Source organism: Poecilia formosa, unplaced genomic scaffold (genome assembly GCF_000485575.1).
Source record: "Poecilia formosa unplaced genomic scaffold, Poecilia_formosa-5.1.2 Scaffold216, whole genome shotgun sequence".
In the NCBI taxonomy this organism is placed as follows: domain Eukaryota; kingdom Metazoa; phylum Chordata; class Actinopteri; order Cyprinodontiformes; family Poeciliidae; genus Poecilia; species Poecilia formosa.
In genome coordinates, this window is record NW_006800155.1 from 442,759 (window position 1) to 468,140 (window position 25,382).

Sequence of the window (25,382 nt, forward strand, 5' to 3'; positions counted from 1 at the left end):
GAGCTTCTTTTAAGTAAATCATTCCTTAATATGGATGAAAAAGTTTCATTGGCAGATAAATTTACTCGTAACAAGATGTTTTCCTCATATTGTAAGTGAATGAAACCAGAACTTTATCATCGGTATCAGTTAATTATTCACTTAAAACAAGCTCCTATATCTTGCTGATAAGTTACTTTTGTCTTAATTTAAGTGCAGTAAGATATTTGCACTAAACTGCAGAAAAATACCTGGTAAGATTGTGAGTTTTTGCAGTGTTGAAATGCATTTATTTAAGACAAAAGTCACACAAACAAGTGTAATTTGTATTGCTAAACTGCACAGAGTTATAATATCTTCAAAATTATTGATATTTATTGATAATTTCAATGAATAAACCGGTTATAGGGTTTTTTAACCATCACTGGCAACAATAAATCAAATTTCTTATCATATTTGCTACATTTGGGTGTCTCAGAAACATTTCCTTTGCCAACTTGTGGATGAAACTGAACCATAAGTCGATAAACACGGAGGTGAAGATGTGAAAGTGGGCCTGTGCCGAACACACCTTACATAAACTAACAGATTATCTTCAAACAAGCTCTGACTGATTCCCAATGAAGAAAGACGGACGAAAACAACCGAGTACGCTGCCGTGAAAATAGCTGATAAAGCCTCCAAGTAGTTGTGAAGCATTTTGTGCTTATGTCACTGTGACATCACCGCGACTAGTCGACATCGACTCGACTATTATCATGATGTCGTTCAACCCCCAGTCTGTATTACGTTTAAACTTCTGCTGTTGTTACTTCCTGGTTCCTGCAATGATTTCCTTCCCACAGCAACAGACACACATCAACATCTTCTCAATGAGGCCTTCACACAAAAAAACAAACAGAATCAGATCCATTACAGGATTGAGGAGAAAGAGGATCAATGATCTATTATAACTCGCATAGTATAAATAGAAATGTGGATTAATGAAATAAGAAGTTATTGGGAGAATCATGATGCAGTAAGTCACCAGCAACAGAAATAAACTTCCTACAGCTCTGTGTTTTTCCTCAGCAGGTAATGATGTAGCTGCAGGGAGCAATTTGAGACTTCGTAAGGGACAGAAGATGAATACAGGGGCAGGTATGAAGGAAATGATTATAGATAAGACATAGATGTACAAAAAGAAAAAATAATAAAGAACAAAACCCAACACCCAGGTCAAAATGCATAAAATCACATAACGCTTAGTTTTCTTTGAGTGAAGTTGTGGGTTGCAGATGAAAAAATGCCTGAAACACAAGAGAGAGAATAAATGAATCATTCTACAAAACATTTTTTGCACTTTGACATGATAAATATAGAAAGTGTACCTCTCCAGAGCAATGATCATCCTGAAGAAAAGACTCAACATCCCACTAAAGACACAGAAACCAGCATAATATCCAATATAATCTGGACTTGCTTGTTCCTTTTCCACAGCAAGAAGAGCGATGAGATGAATTACATCAGATATAAGGAGGTTGATGTAACAGGTACGAGGAGCAAAATCCAGCTGCACCTGCAGGAAACATTCATTTACAGTGATGAACAAACTGACTGATCAGAGTCCAGCCTGCTGCGTCTGGTGATGCACAAATACGCAAAAGGTATAAAACCAGCTTTAACATAAAGATTATTGCACATCATATTTTATTGATTGAATATTTTACTTTTTTCCATCTAAACAGAAGAAAGCACTGATTACTTTGTAAGTAATAAGCAAAATATTGCATGAAGAATGAAATGTATTATTGCTATATTATAAATACATGCAACCACAGATCAGCAAGTCAAACACTTCCCATCCCCACTCACACCCACAAAGCGACACGACGCTGTGCAAAAGAAGAAATCAGAAAAAAGCTAAATACTTTACGCACATACAATAAAAACAAAGACGCAGCCAAAGCAGCAGGGTTCATCAAGGCTCATTCCAAGCAAAATTAGGCCTTGTAAATCTAGATTAGTGTTTTCTGAAGACTAATCAGGCTGACAGTTTATTTAAATGAAGAATGTTCAAGATCAGGTTTATACAGCCTTAAAAAGTTCATCTTTGAAAAGGCTGAACATTAAAAAATACTTGACTATTAAGACAGAGGGAGGAAAGGGTCAAAAAACATTTTTATGAAAGCAAGAAATACAATTAAGTAAACTAAATGTTCATAATATTAAACTATTAAACTGAAATGTAATGAAGTAAACAGTCTTGGTGCGACTTCACTGGCATCTGTTACTGTGAGTTTATGTTTTCTGTGGACCTCTGAACAATGTCATGTTGGGGCCGAGCAAAATCGAGCAAAAGCTTCGATTTAATGCTAAGAACTGATTCTTCAACACCCTGCATCCTTTTGTTCCCACAACTTCACCTGCCGCCACCGGCCTTCCTGTTGGTGGGAGTCAGAGGGAACGAATCACTTCTGTCAGTCTGCAGGGCAGCTGTGGCCACAATGCAGCCCATCAGCATATGAACTACAGAACTTTGTGCAAGTACTTTGCCACCAAGTTTCCTTGTGGAGGGCTTTACATATGCAGAAAGAAAAATTTACTGTTTTTTTAATAAATTATACATAAAAATAAAATATAAAGTTCAAAGGTATCTTAAGATGTTTTTTACATACCCCATAACACAAAGCGATGACCATAAAGGTGAAGGGAAGGCAGACATGGATGTTTATCCAAATTATGATGGCAACATAATCTGAAGACTCCATTTCTTTTTGGCTTGTGTAGAAAGTCCTGCTAGGCAGAAATAAAAAAAAATATTTCAAAACACCATTTCTGCTTTGTCATGAATTTATAGACATTTAAGATAATTTCTTAACAGCTCCTGTAACATTAGAGCCAGATGTAAAATCACCATAAATTTAAGATTTTGTGTTTTATTACATGCTAACAAAAATGTAAAATCAGAATAAAATGTGATCAATAAGCACTCACAAATAATATCTATTTTTAAACTTTTTTTGATGTTTTCCAACAATTATTTAAATTTTGTTCAATAAAATTACATGAAGTGAAATTAATTTCAGTTAAACAGAATTTTGGCTTCCAATTTCAATGAAATATAAGATAAAAATTAATTGCACTCACGTTTCTTAATCAGGCCGTCTTTGAGCTCAGTTCTCTTTAGGTTTGCAGTCTCACTTTAGGAGGACTTCAAAGTAATCCTACAATGAGGAAATGTTTGATAGCACCCGGTAAAAACCGCCCCAAAGTTTAGTCTTAGCTGCAGTGGTTCTGTGCTCAACCTCTTAACCAAGTCACCATTTACATTTTAGCAAAACAATTTATTAGAGAAACTACATGAAAAATAAAAAGTATGACAAAAAAATGATCATATTGCTTTTACAAAAAATCTGTTTTGTACAATAATGTCTTATGAACTGTAATAAATTATATTTTTACCCTCAGAGCTTCATTGGGGTGAGATTAAAAACAGGAAGCTGAGATATTTATCATTCCGGTGGAAAATTTCTAAAATATGCATTAGCAATAGATATTTATGCCTGTGCATCACTACATTATCTGCTACTATTTTCTATTATTGCATTTATAACATCATGGCCTTAGTCTATAGAGAAATTATTCATAATTTAGGAAGCATGCAGTGAGTATTATGACAAATTATTCATAACTGCATTTAGCAGATTCTCTACCTTCATTTATAAACTAAAAATGACGTTTAATCATTGAAATCCAAACAACCTTTATGTTCATGTCAAATGCAGAATATGTAGATCTGACTGAAGGAACTGAATGAGGCATATACTGACTGTTGTTACTTCAGATGAAGTAAAGTTTGTCTTCTCAGCTCACTGATGGAAAAATGTCATCGAGTCAATAAATAAACCAGATATTTAATAGCAACAAGTAAAAAACAGAGAAGTAGTAACTAGTTCTAAAATTAGAAGTTACTGAATATAAACAATTTGAAATTCAGCAAAATAACCTCCAGTTCTATGTTGTCTACTTACGTTTATGTATTTGTGCTGATTATTTTGCCGACTTCTTACTGACAACGAAGCACTGAAGCAGAAATGTTCTTGTTTTTTAGGAGGAACCAGAAATGATGCTGTGAGCATCACAGTTGCATCAACACAGAAACGATGAACGAGGTTTGATTCCCTCAGATGTTTGTCATCATTTTGTCTACAAAAAGTCAAAATTCTCCCAGGTATTTTTGTTCTAGTTTGAAATGAGACAAATCTAATTGACAAGTAATTTTTCATCAAGATGTAAGATGTTAAGTAAATAATTCATTACTACTGATAATGAAAAGTACTAGTTACACTGGCTGATTTATTTTTGAAATAAAAATACATGATACGTTTTTAAAATATAACTGTTTATTAACAAAATAGGGGAAAAATATAATTTTGAATTGGAATGTGAAATGTCACAGATACAGAGATTCGTTTTATTATAAACAATAAATGCAGCTGCTAACAGTCAGGACAGGACAAGGCTATGCAGGACATAGACGTCACACATTATTCTTCCTCCCCCAAAAAGCAGATTACTGTAAATTTATTAAATCACAAAGAAGCTATAGTGTGTGGAGCTCTGCATATGAATTCAGAAGAAATATTTATAGTAAATGATCATATGGCCGCCCTTTTCCAGAGTCAAACTGATGATCTGTTGCTCTGTTTTCCTGCTGTGTTTCTGATCCTGCAGCAGCAGAAACACAGCAGCAGTTTCTCAGTGAGGTTTTTACACAAAAAACAAACAGAACCAGGTCCAGAGAGGGACTGAGCAGAGACAGTGTCAGAAAAATATAAAGCATTTCCCTGTCACAGTTAAACCAATGTGCACAAACTACATAAATAGCAGGTGTGAGGATTGTGACAGAGTAATTAACAAGCCACAGAACCAAAGTTCCCACAGTTCTACATTTTTCCTCAGCTGATACTGAGGTGGCTGCAGACAGAGATCTGACAATCCAAACAAGGAAGATGATGAAGACGGGCACAAAGAAAACAGGAAGAATGAAAAGATACAATGTCATGTTGAAGGCAAACATAAAGCTGAAAACAGAAACAAAAAGTGTCCAGACCATAATGCATCCCACACAAAAACAATTTTTGTTTCCAGAAGAGTCCAGCTGTGCAGAAGAGACTGAGGAATACCTGCAGCACAAGCAGGGACAGAGAAAGATTAGTTATTTCACTGCATGGAGGCATGTTGCTCTGGCAGCTGCTTCAAGTGTTTTCAGTAAAATATGTGTTGGACCTTTTCCAAGCAACAATCGTCCTGAAGGTGAGAGCAGCTGCCACACCACAGCCATAGATCAGAGAGCAGATATAGTTTCTCCCAGGTTCTTCTCCAAGTGTCACTGCAACAATAACAACGATGAGCTGAAGTAGGTTGGAAAGGAGCATATTCATGTAGTGGTGGTCAGGGCCGTTCTGTTGAATCTGAAGGAAAAATCCATTAAATTAAAGAAAATGTCCATGAGTAAATACATCTACTCTAACTTAAACATGTTATTACTATAACTACCTACTTTGTTGCTTTTTGACAAAAAAAGCTACAAAATGTTATTTATATGTTAGTAATTCAAGTCATTTAGTCATCTAAACCTGGTAAAGATCAGCTGCTTATCAAACACAGCACCAGAAAGCATCTTCAGAGAGTAAGTAGTGTTATTTCTGATACTTTATATAGACATAATTAAACATTTCATCATAATTCAGCATCTATAATGATAAAGAAATACAAGAGTTACATACCACAATAGACAAACCAATGACCAGGAAGGTGAAGGGGAAGCAGACATGGATGTTGATCCATAAGATGTCGTCAAAAAATTGTGGAATTTCTATAAACATTTGTGTCTGTATGTTTTGACGAAAGAACCTTTCCAGTTGTGAAAATTCCATTTCTTCACCTGCAATACAAGCAAAACTGACTTTAGTGAAATCATAACTGTCAAGTGATTGTTGAGATTACATATTTTTACAAATAAATGTTAAATTACAGCCATTTTGATCATGTTAATCAGATCTAACGATAAAGTGAAACGGTATGGAGCCTCTGACAGGACATGGGCTTTTTTTTCTTTTGCATTTTCTCGCAAAAGTTTTGCGTTTTCTCGCAATAAATTTGGAAATACACTCTTGTCTACTTTGCATACAGCCACAAGTGTTAATTTAAAATTAAAGAGCCACAGTGAAGATATATTTATACATTCTTAATTATTTGGTGCACAAAAACTGATTAAAAATCAATTTATTGATGCATTTTGATGTCTGTTTGTGTAAGGTTGAGAAGGAACTGCACATGAAAACGGCCCTTTGTTGACCAGACTACCAATGCAAAAAATGACAATCAAAAGATGATTTATAATTACCATGTGAAAATAACTCAGAAATAGTCCAAATAGTTTGGATATACTTTTTTCTTTCTGTTTCTGTTTAAAAAGTTGTTTATAGACACATTTGTGGTGCGTTTCAAGAAAAAAATAAAAAACTTCAGCTATCTCACAAACTAGATATTAACATATATTGAAAACTTAGGAAAACCTTATATTGTGATGTAATGCAAAAGAAAAACAATCCTCCATGTCCCTAGAGGGTCCGTAAAAAGGAAAGGAGAGAAAACTCAGATGATATTTGGTCAGTTTGTGGAGCTGCTATCTTGAACTCCACCAGATTTTGGGTCGATTTCAGACCAAGAAAAGGAATCGGAGCGTATCTGATCTTTGTCTTAAGTTTTAAGGAAAAACTTTATTTTTGAAGAAACGTTGATAATAGAAATCAGAGCAATAATTAATTTCCCTCTGAGATTAACAAAGTATTTTTTTAAATTAGGTTGGAAAGTGAATATGGTGAAAAACTGATGATATTTGGTTAGAGTTCAGCTCATTTCAAATATTCTAGCTTCCTCACAAATGCATGATATGCCCAATAGGTTAATTAAACATCTTGAATTCCCTTTAAGGCTGTGCTGCAAAGTGATTTTTCTCCAGCAGTTAACTCTGACCAAACCGTACAATAACATCTTTGTTTACACAAAAAGGGACATTTTTAACATTCTGGGGCTAAATAAAGACAATGACTAACTTAATCTAAAATAACTATAAACACATGTCAATTGAAGTAAAACCTAAGTAACAAGATCTGCAACACCTTATCAAGATTTGACCCAATAATTTAGTCTAAAAAGTGTTTGAGTTGTAAGGTGCATAAATACTTTATCGGTTCTGTTTTAACACATTTTAACAAAAACACTGATTAATCTCTCTTCATCTTACATACAAAAAAGCAATTATGTCCTTTCACTGGATCTTTGTTTTGACAGCATTTTTCAGTGTACAAACATTAAAAACAGCAGCTTGTTTCAGTCGACTGTCATAACCTTTAAGAAAGGCAAATTACTCACGCGTATCTAACTTAAGATGTCTTCCAGCGTAGGACTGCAGTTGTTATAATCAGCAGTCTAAGGCTCGAATCTTTTTCGGTTCGCTTTGCAGTGATCAAATGGTGACATTGATGTGTTATCTGCACATCTCTGCATATGTAAAAAAGCTGAAAGACACAAAGTATGACAGAAACCACAGTCTATGTAAGGCAGCGCTATCTGCAGCACTGATGAAGACTTACAACTACCTGTCAGTTGACCTTTTGAAATATTTAATAAAAACTGTTGTAAAAGCTGAGTTTTATTTCCCCATCCTCTGCTAGTTTTGCATGATTTATTTTACCTGATCTCTAAACTTAAAATCCAGACTTTGCAGATTTGACTTCAGTGCCTCTAGGTAGTTAAAGCAGTGAGAGGAAGACGTACCAAATGAATGCATTTGAAAAAAATAAAAATTCAAGGCTTGTGTATTACAATTTGTTTTCTTTGATTTATTTTAACACATTTTAGACTCCCGAAAAGCTAATATTTATACAATTTATGCACTTCAAAGTTTACAAATTTTAAAGCATCCTGTTTTGGGAAAGTAAAAATAACCAAATAAAAGGTGCAGTGCAACAGTGTTTGAAGTAAAACAAACAAATTCAATAACCATATTTTTTTGTGCCCATTGACTGGAAAACCTTTAAGAAATTTTTAAGGTCCCTCAGACTATTAAGTATTACATTATTTGTTTTAAATTATACCAAAAAAAAGATCCACCTAATGCAAAACTCAGTCATCTTCTGGTTTGTGGGTCATCTGAGGTCGCCTGATCAGTCATGCAGGAATGTGGTGGTGTGAAGGGGCCAGACCCTGTAGCGCTTTTTAATGTAATGCAGAGCGGCATATTATAAACTGTGTTATTTTTAATATAATACAGAGTGGTGGAGTAAATAAACAAAAACACAGTGAGGAAATGCAGAGAGAAAACATGTGAAATCCAGACATGTAATTGTTATTCTTCATTTGTCAAAAAGCATTTCAGAGTTCCCACATCAAGCTTTACCAGTCAAGTCAAATTTATTTTTATAGAACATTTCAGCAGCAGGGCAGATGCTTCACACCAGAACATGATGCAGTAACCAATAACTGGTTTTCTTAGTTAAGCTGGGACTTTTTCAAAGTCCAGTTTCAGGAAGAGCCCAACATCATCCTGGATACTGTTGACCAGAGAGGCAAGTTTTAAAGGCAGGAAAAATGCAAACAATTTGTTATCCACAAAATGGACTACTTCTAAGGTTTTTCATTTTCAACTCAACAAAAAAACAAAAAAGAAAAATATGTTGAAAAATTAGACTCTAACATTGCATCAGGCCCATAACTCAGAGTCCACAGTTCCTATAACTCAACAGGGAGGGGTAGGTCTTCAAGAGAATCTGCTGGTTTGACATGAACTATTAACTTTAGCCTTCCAGGTCTACATTGATTGGGGGCTGGATTGTGAACAATAAGAACTTGAGTATTGAAGAAATTGTAAATTAAGAATTGGGACAACAAAGAACAGAGAATAATGAACTTGATTGTTTCACTGTACACATTTGTCAAATTGAGGGTTTGTATATTTAACTTTTTTGGTGTTTTCACAAAATTCAAATATATGGTGCAGATCAAATATAAATTCAGTCTGTGACTCTGTGTTCATTCTTACATGCCCCCTTTGACAGAGTCTTACTTATATCTTCTGATGACCAGCCCAGTTCATAATGATATTAAGTTTTACTGGCACACTTCACCTAAACATAAAATACTTGCTACATTACCAGTTTGGTTATGATATATACCAACAAGTTTTATTTTCATGCAAGAAAAAAGGCAAATAATACAAGGTTTCCATTGGATCTTCAACAATTTTACAAAAATCTTACAATTTTAACTTGTAACTAACAGAATAAAAGTGAAATACCACCATTTCATCCATGCAAACTGTGATAAAACTACAATCCCTGTGATGCAGAGCAAAGACTCCCACAGTGAATGACTGGTGACTTCACTTCCTCTTGTCTCTGAGGTCTCTGTCCTGATCACACTGGTGACCCATTGCTCTCATTTCCTGCAGCTTCTTCTATCCAGCAACAGCAAAAACACATTGGCAGCTTGTCAATAATCCTTTTACAGATAAAGATAAACAATATCAAGTCCATGCAAGGACTGAGAAAAAACAAGATAAAAGTGGATTCTTCTACTTCAGAGGCATTGAAATGTGTATAAATTGAATATTCAATGGTGGGTAGCACTGCTGAAATATTGTTTATTAGCAAAACAACTAAAATTGCCACAGTTCTCTGTTTTTCAGCAATGGGCACGGAGGTGGCTGCAGGCAGCGACTTCAGAGTCCCAGCAAGGCAGATGATGAAGACAGGAGTGAGGAAGAAAAGACAAACTCTTGAAGAGTATTTCTGTTGAAAAGCTATCACAAGAGGCACAAAAACAAAACAAATCACCCAGACCAACACAAACACCATCTCTAAACCTTTCTGCTTCTTTATGCAAAGCAGCTGAGGGCAGGAGATGAAAAAATACCTGCAACACAGGAGAGACAGAGACTTTGTTCAAATCATGGCACAAAATTCAGCAAACTGCATCACCAGGCATGTGCAACACAAAAACACTAACAGATGTGTTCAGACCTTTCCAGGGCAATCATCAACCTGAAGCACAGGCTGGCCATCACCCCCCAGCCGAAGATACAAAAACCCATCGAATCTGAAAGCTCGTGATTGCCATGACGACCGATGTTTGCCATCGTTGCGATCAGGGTGACATGTTGGATTACGTCACAGATGAGAAGGTTGATGTAGTAGGTGACATAAACACCCTCCTGCTGCGTCTGCAAGGAACATTCATTTCACATCAAACTGATACTTCAGCAATAAACTGTGGTGAAATGTATCCATCATGGCTGCAGGTCAGTTTGTTCCTTTTTTGTCCTTTGATACTTACCATAGTGTAGATATGTTTGACTTCTCAGCTTAGTGCATTATTTCTTCGATGTTTTGAGTTTTTTGTGAATAGAATATGATTATTGCATTTAGTGCATGACCCTGGGGTCAACAAAAGGGGGCAGTGATGGGAGGAACACAGTCTCAACAGTAAACACTGCAGATGAAGGAGTTCAGTGATAACAAGGAGTCTCAGCAGACTGAGCAGATTAAACAAGATAACTTTAAACGTCGGTTGCCAGTGTCACCACACGTCAGTGGTGGAGACTAATTAATGCATGGTTAGTACAAAATTACATTTTTTATATCATAAAAGGTCTGCTACGAAGCAAACAGTAAAATATGAAGAATCAACATGACTATCATCTGTGGGTGAGAGAAAACTACAGTCCAAAGTCAAAATGTGACACTTTGTTTCTGAGAATCTGATGTATAATAAAAGAAGGTAGTTGATTTAATGTAGCAAGAACAAATTAATTTAGTTAAGTTTAAGATATGTGGCAGAAAAAACAACAACTTTGAACTTAATATATTTTACTCACCACACAACACAAGACGATGAACAGGATGGTGATGGGTATGCTTACGCCTGGGATCATCTTCACCAGCGTATCAAAATAATCCGGAAACGACATTTCTTGATGGCTTTGGCATAAAAGAGCTGCTAACTTCTCTATTCTGAGATTAAAATAATTGATAAAACAAAAATACAATGATCTGCTGCATTTACACATGCTGGTTGTGTAAATGCACCAGACTGAGCAAAAGTTAAGATTTTACATGTGATTTTATGCAAACTCACATGTAAACAGAAAAACACTGAATTACACTTTTCTGCTTCCTCATGAGGGCTTTGGGTGATGATTTTAATATATATTAATATTCCATCTTTCTGACCTGATTCTAATATAAAATATAAACTGAACTGATTGATTAAATGGTGGAGTACTCACGTCTCGTTTCTTAGAATCTCTTCCAGGTAGATGTTCTACTTGACAAATTAAAGTCTTCAAAAAGGAAATTAATCAGTCTTCATGTGAAATGCCAGCCACAACCCACACCCACAAATAGAAAAACAGAAATAAATGCAAAACCTTGATGCGTCCTGGGTTTAATGGGTTTGCAAGATTAAATTGTGGCAGTTTTGACAGATGACCATCAAACCTTTTTTATTTATTCAAGTTTTATGTACTCACTTTTAAAATTAGTTTGAAAATATTTAAATGTGAAAAAAGGAAAAAATAAATAAAAACAAAACAAGAAAACCAGAAGGAATCTGTAAGAGAGCACTTTAAACAGGACTGTAATAAATGAAATATGTTTATAATTAAATGGTCAGAGGAATATTATCTAATTCATTACTAAAAATGCATTTGGTAATCTAACCACTTTTTGAGTAAAACTGATATTTTATTTACGCAGAATAAAAACATAAAAACATAATACTATTCTGTAAATATTTTTGGCCCAATGATGTCATTATATTGTTAGGAAGTTATTCAGTTTATTTGTAATCATGACATTGTTGACAATTATTATACAGTTGGTTGCAACAAAGTAGTTCAAAAAGATTTGTGTCATAGTTCATTCTTTGATTTTCATGAAATGATGCAGCAACAAATAAACTGTTAAATTAAAGAACCTGGAACAATGAAAAGCAACAAACATGAAATAAACAGCAAACACTTCATTTTACACTTGAAAGGAAAACTGAGAGAACAATAGAAAAATATTACTATACATGACTTTGTACAGTATGTTTATAATGTACAACTTCTATATTTGAATGATGAATTTGATTATAATATTTCACCTGTTTTAAACATGTTATTCTCTCCCATTGACTTAAAACTAAAAACAAATTTTCAGACTTCTGCATCTATTAATGTATAAAATTAACAAACTTAAATGAGATGAGGTGCTAAAATGAGAAACTTGTTGAAAATTATAAGGTTTATCTGGTTTTACTGCAGCAACATCAACAGTCTCACATTCTTACTGTAATTTGTTGTAAATGGTGAAGTGGTCGGCCCGTAAAATTCAGAGCAGCAGTGTGTTGAGGTGTTAGGCAGGAAGTTTAGATAATGATCAAAACTAAATTATTATAAGGCAGTACAGTCCATAATGTAATTGATCTGTTCAAGGACACGTCTGCATAGAGACAGGAGGTTTGGCTGGACAACTAGTGCAATCAGAACCACCTGGAACCGAAAACGATGGAGTTAGTGGTGGATTTCTGGAGAACCTCTGCAGTACAGATGACTATCAATAGTCAAATACAAAGTTTTGCTAAATTCAATGAAACAAAAGAAGAATTCTGGCCAGTAGACTGTTGTCTTTCTGCAAGCACAACCTTGTCAAATGAAAATAGATTTAGTGTTTAGAAATGTAGATGGTACAAGTTAAATTATAAATAAGTGTGAACCTGATGTTTACCCAGCAAAACACTAAAGTAATCACACATTTTCTTTCTTTTTTTTTTTTTTTTTTTGCAGGTTCCAGCAGTTATATCTGCACTCAGGTTTCCTGAGGTGGGTGGCAGGAAGTTGAGTTAATGATCAAAGTGTAAAAGATGAAGACAGGAAACCAGCAACAGCTTTTAGTCCAAAAACATGAATCAAAAACCATTTAACATGAAGTTAATGATGCACCTTTACTTACTGTTCTGGTTCATCTGTTTTAGAGAACACAAAAAAAAATAATAGGTGAACTTCCAACTTAAAGCTGTTTCTTAACTGAGGAACATGAACTTATATTGACACAAAATGCCTTCAATAAATAGAGTTCTGTTTTATGCTTTCATCTGAAAAAACAAGGCATTACTGTGCAGGGGTCCACCTTGAAAAGTATTTCCTTTGTTAAATGTTATTCCCTTAGTAGAATATGAATAGTAGAATGTAGGACAATTTACTAATTCTTAGCAATAAATTAGGAAACATTTTACAAGGGGGAATATAATTCAAAAATGAAAATCAACAAATAATATCAGACATTTTTATTAAATAATTATTCCATCAAAACGCAGAATTATTCAGATGTGTTCACAGATGCATCAGGTTATTTAAAACATGCAATTGTTAAAAACTCTTCCAGTAGAGGGCACTCTTAGCTGACAGTTTTGTTTTTTTTACTTTTTGTCAAATATCTGGGTAAAGATCTAATTGCATCCAAATCTCTGTTACATACATAATTCTCTATTAAATGTCTTTATGAATTATACACAAGCATATGTTTGAGTAAAACAACTTTTTCTACAGACATACTCACTTTTTACAATGAGACCATTAAAAGCTGTTATATTTGATGCAAAAGGGCAGATTAACAACATGGTGACTGAGCATGTCTTTATTCTTCTGGAGGAAATAAATTAATGTTCCTCTGATTGTAACACTTTTAATATTTATCAAAGGAATCATGAGGATCACATGGAGATAGACAAACTCGTCTGATTTAAAGTTTTAAGGTGATTTTCTGATCCAATATTCCCATGTTGGAGCATTTAGTTCCTCATCACAATACAAACAACCAACAGAAGCAACTCTGACAGAAATTTTATCCCTGGAGCCACATGGAGTCATTAAAAGCCTTAAATTATATATGAGGCAGGCAAATAAAGAAAGTATTGCTTACTGATTTATTGTTTAGTCAGTTGCATTTGCTTTTAGTAGAGGGAGATTTACATATGGAACATTTTCACATCTTACCATATTTGCTGCATATTTTGCACAGGCAGATAAGCCAAAATGTAGAAGTCAAAAGAAAGTTCATACAACCTTGAAGTGAAATTAAACATTAAATGACAAAAACAAAGACTTCTGGTTACTGTGTGATGTTGTATAAGACTTTAAAGTTCTGTTTTTTTAGTGGTTTATCTTTTTAATTACTGCCTCCTAATATGCTTTCAATCTCTAAATGCGTTCATCATCATTCCAACTCGTAAATCTCCTCAATTACTTTGTCTGCAGTGTGCTCCATGCTGCAGCAGCACAGATGTCCCAGCAGCTTATCAATGGGACCTTTACACATGAAAACAAACAGAACCAGGTCCATAAAAGGATTCAGTAGAAACGTATAAACTATCACTTTGAAGTCAGACAGATGGAATAAAAACGAGCTGGAGACTAAAACAGACCAAACGTCTGTGGAGAGGATCATCTCAGTGTAACTGACCACAAAGAAAACCAAAACCCCCACAACTCTGCGTTTCTCCTCTGTGGACACAGAGGTGGCAGCAGGAAGCGATCTGATGCTCCGAGCGAGACAGAAAACCATGACGGGGGCCGAGAGGATGGCCAGAGCAAAAACTACAAAAACAAAGAAGGGTAAAACGGTTTCATTGGCCTTCAGGAACGGAGCAGCTGTAAAACAAACACCCCACATCATGAAGCAGATCAACGCAGAACTTATAGGTTGTCTGATGCACTGCAGTTTTGGGGGGACGATCACAAAATACCTGCAACAGGAGACAGAGAGACATTTACATCACTACACAGAAGCTGTCCCTGCTTCAAACAGAGGAGTACTGATACCTCTCCAGAGTGATGCAGACCCGGAAGCCCAGACTGGCCATCACGCTGCAGTAATACACGGCCACAGACCAGACCGGGATCTCTCTTTCATCCTTTTGTGCCACCCAGACGATCATGGAGCCGAACTGGACCAGGTTGGAGACCAGAAGGTTCATGTACTTGATGACAGGAATGTTTTCCAGTCGTACCTGCAGGAGACCGGTTTTTCAAAGACAAATCAGTCTCATAAACATTATATCACAATCATGTATTCAAGTTGATAATACAAAAATAAAACTTTAAAAATATCATACAGATCCTCAACAATTAGTGGTACCCCACGTAGAGATGTACAAAACGCCTTGCAGCAGGATATTCCAACACTGTAAAACCTTTACACAACTCCAATTTTTAATTAGTAAACTTTTTTAGTTGGCACATTATATGAATTTAAAAAAAAATCCCACTCAATTTTAAAATTTTCCAGTTTTATTGGGACGTTAATAGGATGTCAAACAGACTAATTTATCTTTACAACTATTCAAAATGGAGAAAACCAGCAAATGATCTTCAAGTAAAGAAACTAGATACTGACTTTCAGATGAAGTCAGAAAATGGGAGCAAAGGTTAACTACCTGCCTCAACTTGGTCATATCTACTGTCGGGGGAATGAGTAGAACAATTAAAACATCTGAAACTGTGAGGAACAAAGCTTCAGACGGAAGGTTTTGTCTTTCTAGCATGGCCAGGGAGCAAAAGGCTAAAGGAAATAAAGATCTTTCAGTTTTGTTACCAGAACAAGTTATTATAACAATCATTTGGTTTGGAGTGAGTTGACAAAAAAGAAAAAAAAAAAAAAAAACTGTGCTCCACTATTATGAGGACTCTAAACAGGACACATGTCCTATGGTCAGACTGGACGAAACAACTTTCATAATTTGTTGGACTGCATGATTTTATCAGTCAGCAAAACTCCGTGTCAGTCTGCTTTAGTTGAAAGAGTGAATAAAAAACTTTGTTATTGTGAGAAATAGGTGAAGACTGGAGTCTGGAAGTATGTGAGGGAAACCAACCTGAGCCAATGTTAGTAGAAGTCAACAATCTTAAGATTGAGCATTTCTGTGTAAAAACTCCAGGTAGGTCATTTGTCAAAGACATTATGAAAATGTGGAAAAGCACCTCATGCTCATTGTAAAGTACAGAAGAAGGTGTGTGATGCTGTGGGCCAGCTTCTCTTCCAAAAGTCCTTGAAACATTTTAGAGTTCATGGAAGAATAAACTCTTTGATATGACAGGTTAATTTTACACTTTATGTAGGCACACAGGAACAAAAGAGCTCAATATTAAGGCGATATGAACGTTGATATCTACCATGCAGCACAACCCGATGACCAGAACTGTGACAGGAAGGCAGAACCGAATGTTGAGCCACATGACCAGATAAACAACATCAGCATGATCCATCTCTGTGTCGGTTTCTGAGATCAGAACATCAACAGGAAGGAAGAAAAACAAGTCACACATGTTCCTCACAGACATGAAACAAGATATTTAAAAATAAAAATAAAAATTGAAATAAGTTGAAAATGAACAAATTTTAAGATGAGGTCTGATATAAAAAGTGCAATAAAAAAAGAGTGTAGCATAATTCATATTCCACTAGTCCCAAATGTCTTCAAGAGACTCATAATGCACATGTGGAGTGAATAATCAAACTTCTGAGTTCAAATAAATTAATGACAATAATAAAATATATAAAATGGTTTAGCAGTAAAAATAGCTAAAATAAAAGTTATTGATTGAAATTGGTGCTTCGCTTCATGTTGCAAGAATTGATTATTAAATCATATGTTACTATCTCCTCCTCCTGATGGGTAACATTTGTGAATAATTAGTCTCAGTTGCAACAATTTGATATTTAGTATTTTTACTAGATGGGTGTGAAGGCAGAGCAAGAATCAAATAGGCAGGTTTAGGGAGGGAGACCAATAAACATGAAGGAAGCTGTGGAAGAAGTATTCAATAACCAAAGAGAGAAGGTTTAAACAATAATACACTTAAAAATGCACCAAGTTCATAAAGAGAGAATAAAATAATTAAATGTATAGAAACTAACCTAAAAGGCGAGATGTAAGCTGGAAAAAATAAATATTCAAAATACAGATTACCCAGGATGTTGTTCACACAGTGTGTGTGAACGTCACACAGGCTTAAAATGTGTTAACACATTTTAACTGTTAACTGGCTTAAAATGTCAAAAACACATTCAAGATCAATTTACACTCAAGTCTCCTTAAAAAGGGTTAAAATAAATCACTTATTTTTTCTTTTGCATTGCAGTCAGTAGAAAATGTCTCATTTTTTTCTGACTTCCACATTATCACTTAAAACAATCATTGACACAACAGTAATTTACGTTTTCCAAGCACTAAGTTCCTACCTCCTCTCAGTCTTCCTGCTTTGTTCTCCAGCCACTAAGTCTTGAGTTTTGCTGATTTTAATGTTTTTTTACCTAAAGTCAAGTCGATCAGGTAATTAACGGCACCAGCCCTCACTGGATTCTATTTACATGTCAAAGTCAGTTTCAAACAGTTTTCTGCACCAAAATGCTTTTGCCTCTTTGCTTACAGAGCATCAGTGTGGTGAGACGTGTGGCAGGAAGTTGAGTTGATGATCAACATGCAACCGAAAACATTGAGCAGAAATAATTTGAACAAAATGCATATATTTTAAAATTCATGATGTTTATATATTTATTGAAAAGATTTGATGCATACACTAACATTTCATTAATCTAAACAACATGCATTCAACACTTGTTTGAGGAAAAATACTCGTGACATTAAATTGGTTCAGGTTCCCGTTGCTTAGATATAAATGCAAAACAGCCTCCAATGTTTTTCTACTTCTGTGGTTTCTTCTTATCAATCTTTTTGCAGGGCTTTCGCTTTACAAGCAGCATAGATGTGTTTGAGTAGAGCATGAACTTATATGCTAACTGAAATAAACAAAAACAGTGTTAAACTGGTGGTAGATGCAGATGTAGTGATCAGTTTAGAGTCCAGATGGACGAGGTTTTGATGTGACTTCAAATGTAATCCTTTATTTTGATGTTTCTGCAAAATCTCTTAAAATATTAAACATGCCCTACATGTCTATGGATACAAGGCACATTCTGAAGCATGAATACAACCAATAAGTTAGATTGCTTAAGTTTTTTGTTTTGTTTTGTTTTCTTTTCTTTTTTCACAAAAGTTTCTAAGTTATTTGTTCTTGACAATTATATGATACAAGTCTACAAAACTCCTTAGAAGCACAGGAAAGTCTTACCATAAGCCCCACAGATCAAAACAGCTTACAGGTGAAGCTTTCATATGTTCTCTACATTCACACCCTACAACTCTCACAGATTAAAAAAGAGAAACCAGAAACCTTTTAGCATTCTCAACAAATTATGTTGTTTTAGACACATTTTCCTATCACTGCCACATTTGGATAATTGAAAAATGTCTCAGTGTGTCTAATTAGACATTATGTAATTTATTTTTTCAAGACCAGATGGAGAAAAACCTCCACCAATAAAGAGTCCAGTTTGTTTCCAGTTAAAGCAGGTTCTGGTTCCTTCAGAGCTGAACCGAACCGGGAGCACACAGCAGCAGAGTGTTTGTGTTCACTGGGAATGCAAAGTGTTCACGACTTCAGACGTCAGCAGGGGAATCGCACTCACTTTCAATCTGACCAGTCAGACCAGTCTGACCAGTTACTGCAGCAGGAAGCAACCAGCAGCCCAGTTTTTTCTCATGACTCCATCATGAAACATTTTTATTGGAGCTTGTCATATAAGCATAAATCTCAGTTCTTCAGAATTTTTTCACTGACATAAACTTAATAAAAGAGGTTTAGTTTTCGGGATGCTGCAGATCTGTAATGGTTTTCTTTTTTTTTAAGTCCAGACGGTTGTGAAACCAACCAGAACCTTATCTGTTAGCAGAACTGGCTGTGTTCTTTCACTAATCAGATCTTTATTTCCACCATCATAACCAGTGATAGACTTAGAGACATGATGATTTTAGATGTGTTTAGTGACCACAGACTGTAACGGATCATGTATGTATTGGGTTTTACAGTCTGTGCCATCGACCTGCTGACACAGAGAGGAACCGGGTCGGCTCCTTGTCCTGGAGCCTGTCCCCTGGTAGAGCGGACCTTAGAGGCTGGATCCAAGAAGACATTTGTGTTTTTGAAGTTTGTTCAACGTTCTAAATGACATGTAAAATTACAGTAATAAAGTTAAATTACAGTAATACCGTCACAACAGAATGATAGAATAAACAAAAAAAAAGGAGGGAACCAGAACTTTTCATGTGACATTTGGTTCAAACTTGAAGGTTGTTCTTCCAGAACTGCCCTACATCTACCCTCCTACCTGTCAACCTCCATCACAGGTGAAGCTCCGCCTCTTTCCAGTAAGCAGATCACCTGTGTCTGTCTGTTGTTCACAACTTCTTCAACTCAGGATCATTTCAAACTGTAAGTTTGCTATTTTCCTTCTTGAACTTTGTCTCCCAGAACCTTCCGGTTTGTTTCTGCTCTCTCATATCTGTAAATCCTGATCCGATTTCAGTAAAAATGCTGCAATAAATTTTTATCATAAAAAACAAATCTACCAATTAAAAGCAATAACTTAGGTCTGAATCTGAATTATTTAATTAATGAATAATTGTTTGCAGTTTTTTTGTTTTATTTTGTTGTTTTTGTTAATTAAGACCATAATGTTTTTATTTCCTGAAGGTAAATGTCGTCTCTGGTTCCCAAACTCCATCAGTCTTTCCGGTCAAACTGGTATCATTTAATGACTTTGTCATTCTTTAGTTTGTGTTTTGGTCACAGAACATTCCAAAGATTTCTCATGGTTCCTTTTACAATATGGTACATTTTAGTTCCAGTCACTTTATAATGATAGTAATAATAGTTGTACATTTTATTTATTTTATTCAAAGATCATGTCTAAGTAGCAATGATAAAAAGAAAACATTTAATGCTTTTATGCTTTATAAAACTCCTCCCAGCAGCTGGGATCTGACATGTGTCTTTGTTTGTATTTCTTGATCTAAAGTCACCTGAAAACTAGCCAGTAATAATGAATCTGTTGCTGTGAACCCTTATAATCAGCTGAAATGGTGTCACATGTTGAAATGAGTCAATGTGATGGAATGAACATTCCAGTCAGAGTGAATCAGTGAATGTAAATGTAGCTCCGTGTCTCCATCTAGTGGACTGATGGTAGAAGTGCAGCAGCTGATGCAGCTTCCTCTGCCTCTCTGCTGTCTGACTGCATCCAACTGACACTGACATGAAGCAGAGAAGAGCCAATCAGAGGAGGAGCAGCTGGTCTTTTTCCAGCTCTAATGATGTAAAGGATGATCAGAGCTGATGAATGATGTGTGTTTCCTCTGCAGGTGAAGCCAGAAAGTGTGTGTGAGCTGAAGTGAATTCAGCAGCATGGATCAGTGTGAGGACAGAGAGGAGGGAGTCCCTCCCTCTAAAACCACTCTGTGTGGGGAAGATGGGAGCCAGAGCAAAGGTCAGAGGTGAGTCAATGGGATTTCCAAATGAGTATGTTAGAAACAGAACACCAGGCAGAGGCTTTATAAGTTTGTTTGTGGTTTATGTGAAAAGAATCGATGGTCAGCTCAACACTAACATCCTCAATCAGCTAATCTGGAAATTTTATTGAAAAATTATTTTCTGGCAGTGTATTGTTTTGGATATTAAGAGTGGCTCAAAATAATTACTATTGAAAGTCAAGAAAGGTAAAATTATTAAACTACAGAATGTGTTTTTTGTCAGGATCCGCCTGAGGCTCAGATCTGAAAATGTTCCTGAAACATCTGTGTTGTTAAAGAGTGAAGGATTAGAAAACGGTTCCAATGACTTTCAGTCCAACCAACCATCTGCTGCTGAAAGGTGAATCGGATGCAACAACACAAGTTTTTAAAAAGAGTGCAGATGAGTTTTTATTCCAATATGTTTGTTTGTTCAATTTGTTCTGGACTATTTGAATTAATCTTCATTCAATCTTCATTACCTGTAATCTCAATATTAATTAGGTTTGATATCGATGTTTGTATTGATGGTTTCTGCTGTTGTATCTGAACAATCCTGATATGCTGATACAACAATGAAGTGGGTTTTGACATAATTGGCATTTTAAAGCAAAAGTCAAATCAGTACATTATTTTGATTTGAGGTACTGAATGTATCTGAAACAGGAATAATCACTGTCAGAAATAATACATTAAAAAATCATTACTTTTTCTGAACAATGATATTAGTAATATTCATTGCAGTCATTCTAATTCTGTTTTTAACATATACAGAGTTTTACAGAGATGTTCTGGAAGAATCCATCAAAAACAAAACTGTGCAGATGAGCCTGAACCCAGCTGTTTGTCCTTTAAAAGCAATGTATCAAAGGACATGGGCATATTCTTTAACACTTCTGGATCACCATCATCAGAAAGGTAAGCTGAACCCAGCTGCTGTAAATGTGTAAACTGTGTAAGTTTGAAATGTTTTTATTCCAACATGAGTTTAACATGAGGTGAGCCGTTTTCCCCACATTTATAAGTGTAGTGTTGGGTGTCAGATGTTCTCCAGAACCACAGCAGTGAAAATGTGAGGAAATTAACTCTTCTACACTGTGGAACTTAAATCACTTGTAAAACACATGGGTTAGGAAAATTTATTAAAAATCTGGTAAGTGCCTCTATGAAAATGGTTCAATCATATCCCAAAATAATGAAATTTAAAACAGATACAAGAAAATGAAGCAACTCCTAGTTTAAGTATTTCAAATATTGAAGCATCTATGCCTGATTAGGGTCATGATTAAACAAGTGAACGATTGTTAAATAGCATTTGTCAATGTTTTTCATTATGTTTAAATGTCTACATTGTCTCAACAATCAGTCTTATTCATCCAGAAAGTGTTCATTACAGTCATCTCTGTGCTGTAGAGTTGGCTGAGTAACACTCATCTGTTGAATAGAGCTCTGTGTTCTATATTATATCAATCAATCAAATTTTATTTGTATAGCACATTTCAGCAGCAAGGCATTTCAAAGTGCTTTACATAATTTTAAAGAGTGAGAAAGAAAAATAACAAGAAAGTAATAAAAAGATAAAAAGGAAAAGATAAAATCATTAAAAACATTAAAAACATCAAATACATTGAAGGCATCAATTGCCGTAAGCAACTCTAAACAGGTGGGTTTTAAGTTGAGATTTAAAGGCACCCAGTGTTTCAGCTGTTTTACAGTTTTCTGGACGTTTGTTCCAAATCCGTGGCGCATAGAAACTGAATGCTGCTTCTCCTCGTTTGGTTCTGGTTCTGGGGATGCAAAGGAGATCAGAACCAGAAGATCTGAGGGGTCTAGACGGTTGGTACAGCAATAACAGATCTTTAATGCATTGTGGTGCTAAACCGTTCATTGATTTATAAACTAACAGTATTTTAAAGTCTATTCTTTGAGCTACAGGGAGCCAGTGTAGGGACTTTAAAACTGGTGTTATGTCTCTATCTTCCTGGTTTTAGTGAGAACGCGAGCAGCAGCGTTCTGGATCAGCTGCAGCTGTTATATGCAGTGATTGTAACTCAAATTTTCAAATTATTAGGGATTAGCAAAACTCAACAGAAAGTGCTTATTGTTTTTTTTTCCTATCAGGGCCCATCAGAAGCTCAGAGCTACACATGAACCAGAACCCAGTGGTGTGTCCCTTAAGAGCAACACGTCAAAAGACATGGGTGTATTCTTTAATTCATCCCTACCTGAACCATCAGAGAGGTGAGCTGTATCGTTTAACATGAACTCAAGTCTTTTTACAGTATCTGAATATGAGACTTACTCTTTTCTGCATTGTCCTGGTTATAAGTGAAGGATTTGCCTCTGACGCAGTGTTACAACCCAGCTCAGCCAGGGGGAAGGAGAAGTAACATTAAAGAAACTGTTAAGGGTTTAACAGTTGGGATTTATTGCTTGGGTTTAAGAAAATAAAAAGGTGAAAATCAACAACAATCAAGTTAGGGTTGTATAACCAAAAGTACTAATTAAAACAAAATCCACAAAACAATCAGAGTTGTAAACCAAAAATCTTAACAAAATTGGACCATAAAGGTTAAACAAAAACAATCAAAGTATAAAACTTTAGTAGGCTGCTAGAAGCTTACATACAAAACCCCCCACAGGGACAAAGCTATCAAGGCTGGGAACAAGGTTTACAAAAAGCTCACAGAAAGACAAAGCTATTTGAAAGCAGTCAGACACCCAATATCATGGCAAGCTGTCTCAACAAAGAATCAACCACACCTTCTCCCAGGAAGTCTGGGTTTAAAAAGGGAGGCCTCGTCAGGGATTGGTGGAGCTGACAATTGATGAGCCAATCAGCTCTGCTGTAGGCCTCAGGGAGTGGCACAGGAGGATGAGGGCTGCAGCCAGCTAAAGAAAATATACAAGACCACTGGCCATAACGTGCAGTTTGTCTGTGGAGATGGACAGTGTCTACATTTATTCTGATGAGGATAGTAAACAGAAAAACTGCCAAGTCCTCTCCTGCAACACAACTTTACAGAAGGGGTGGCAGGCGACAATGTCTGACAATTTTTGAAATAAACAAATAGAACTTTTTTATGCACATCACATACCTGACAAGGACAGTAAAAAGAATAAAAACCACATTATTAGCTGCCCACTCCATGTCCTACAAAGCACAAAAGTAAATAGTAAAAGTCAATCCCTGTTGATTTAAAGTCATAAATTCACTTGAACAAACACATTCTGGGAGGAATATGTGCATTACAATGGTGAGGATGATGCTTTTGCACTAAATAAATCTATAAATAAACTGGATGTATTTAGAAGAAAAATGACCAGTACCCACTTACCCCCCAGGGCAAGTTTACAAAAAGTGAAAACCTAAGGGAGGGGTGGGCAATCCTGGTCCTGGAGGGCCGGTGTCCTGCAACTCTTAGACATCTCCCTGGTCCAACACACTGGAATCCAACAGCTGAATCACCTCCTCAGTGCAGTCAGGTTCTCCAGAGTCCTGCTAACGACCTCATTATTTGGCTCAGGTGTGTTGAAGTTGAGACACATCTAAAAGTTGCAGGAGACCGGCCCTCCAGGCCTGGAGTTACCCACCCCTGACCTAAGGGATGCAAACAATTTAACAAAACAATGCCACAGAAAAAGAAATATAGCTCTTAAAATTGTATGCTTACAACAGTCATAATGGTTTCCATAGCTACAGTCAGGTATAATAGTTGTCTGCTCATATCCTTCTCTTGTTACATAAAATATCTATGTGGGTCTGCAGCTCTCTGATTGGTTCTTTTTTTGTTTTAATGAGAAAACTGGAGACTTTACTCCCTCTCCAAATAAAGATCTGAAAAGTGTTGAATCCATATATATTTATTCCCTTACACAATGACATTTGGAAGTTACCTGATTAGTAAATAGTCCAAGTGTGTGTAATGTATTCCTGAAATAAATGCAGCTCTTCTGTGAAGGAATCAGTCACAGATGGTGGCAAACTTTATCAGGAAAAGAGAGAAAAAACAGACATGCTGTAAACAAAGTGAACTGAGCTGAAAACCCAACAAGGTTCTTGAGCTCCTGATTCTTAATGGCATCTTTGACCAGTAAAGCTTCAGATATCAGGTCATGGACTATTACAATGTTTGTCCCTGTATGCACTGATTTAATAGTGCTATTTGTTCCTGGTTCCTCCACAGAGTGGACCAGCAGAGCTCAGAGGTTCCCAGTGGTCCGTCTGCCCAGCAGCATCAAACACAGCTGGACTCCATATTTATGGTCTGTACATGAACAACAACTACTTTTCCATGGGTTCTGTTCACAGTCGTCTCCATGCTGCACTTTATAGACCAGAGGACTGTCAGTCTGTCCAACATGGATCTGATGTTTGGCTCCATGGTTTCAGTCTGATGTTTCCTTCATATATTATTCTGTTCCAGCTGCTGGAGGAAAACATTGTCACTTTTGTGAAGAACGAGCTGAAGAAGATCCAGAAGGTTCTGAGTCCAGATGATCCAGAATGCTCAGAGAGTCAGAGAGATGATGAGGAGCAGTTGGAAGGTGAGGATGAAGAGCAGAGGAAGAGCAGCAGAGAGGCAGTGATGAAGATCACACTGAACTTCCTGAGGAGGATGAAGCAGGAGGAGCTGGCTGACCGTCTGCAGAGCAGTAAGAGGATTTCTACAAAGATTTAACCTGAAGGAGAAATCAGACATTTATTAATGTCTGAAGAGATGGAATCACATTTCAAATCATTTTTAAAAGAGGATTTCCCCCCCTTGTTTTATTGTACTTTTTGTGTTATTTAGAAAATTTTGCTACAGTTTGTCAACATCAACTTAAATCTGGTCTGAAGAAGAAGTTCCAGTCTGTGTTTGAGGGAATCGCTAAAGCAGGAAGTCCAACCCTTCTGAACCAGA

General features: G+C 36.0%; 2 protein-coding genes and 3 long non-coding RNA genes across 6 annotated transcripts in view; 1 reads left to right on the forward strand and 4 right to left on the reverse strand.

The window, feature by feature from the left end:
• Positions 1-206: 206 nt before the first annotated feature.
• LOC103148990 (uncharacterized) lies at positions 207-3,245 on the reverse strand. Its single transcript, XR_477416.2, has 4 exons — positions 3,109-3,245; positions 2,637-2,754; positions 1,350-1,537; positions 207-1,268 (listed from the first exon to the last, which is right to left on the reverse strand). It is a non-coding gene; the product is annotated as an uncharacterized LOC103148990 (long non-coding RNA).
• Positions 3,246-4,739: 1,494 nt separating this feature from the next.
• LOC103148991 (uncharacterized) lies at positions 4,740-7,448 on the reverse strand. Its single transcript, XR_477417.1, has 4 exons — positions 7,402-7,448; positions 5,751-5,908; positions 5,251-5,435; positions 4,740-5,147 (listed from the first exon to the last, which is right to left on the reverse strand). It is a non-coding gene; the product is annotated as an uncharacterized LOC103148991 (long non-coding RNA).
• A 5,893-nt stretch (positions 7,449-13,341) lies between these two features.
• Positions 13,342-17,552, reverse strand: LOC103148992 (uncharacterized). Of its 2 annotated transcripts, XM_007568000.2 has the most exons (4): positions 17,310-17,552; positions 16,241-16,347; positions 14,891-15,078; positions 13,342-14,814 (listed from the first exon to the last, which is right to left on the reverse strand). In XM_007568000.2, exons 2-4 carry the CDS (start codon positions 16,331-16,333, stop codon positions 14,286-14,288), a joined length of 810 nt encoding a protein of 269 aa, XP_007568062.1. In that variant the 5' UTR covers positions 16,334-16,347; positions 17,310-17,552; the 3' UTR covers positions 13,342-14,285. The 2 variants fall into 2 exon arrangements, with proteins under 2 accessions (XP_007568062.1, XP_016535105.1); XM_016679619.1 differs by lacking the exon at positions 17,310-17,552 and having other exon boundaries at positions 16,241-16,422.
• Positions 17,553-22,879: 5,327 nt separating this feature from the next.
• On the reverse strand, positions 22,880-23,925 carry LOC103148995 (uncharacterized). Its single transcript, XR_477419.2, has 3 exons — positions 23,814-23,925; positions 23,574-23,629; positions 22,880-23,411 (listed from the first exon to the last, which is right to left on the reverse strand). It is a non-coding gene; the product is annotated as an uncharacterized LOC103148995 (long non-coding RNA).
• A 234-nt stretch (positions 23,926-24,159) lies between these two features.
• LOC103148993 (ribonuclease inhibitor-like) overlaps positions 24,160-25,382 on the forward strand; it is a 45,516-nt gene continuing 44,293 nt past the window's right edge. The window contains exons 1-3 of the mRNA XM_016679605.1: positions 24,160-24,182; positions 24,663-24,741; positions 24,903-25,131. Of these exons, the coding sequence (XP_016535091.1) occupies positions 24,160-24,182; positions 24,663-24,741; positions 24,903-25,131 (331 nt within the window). The remainder of the gene's footprint in view (positions 24,183-24,662; positions 24,742-24,902; positions 25,132-25,382) is intronic.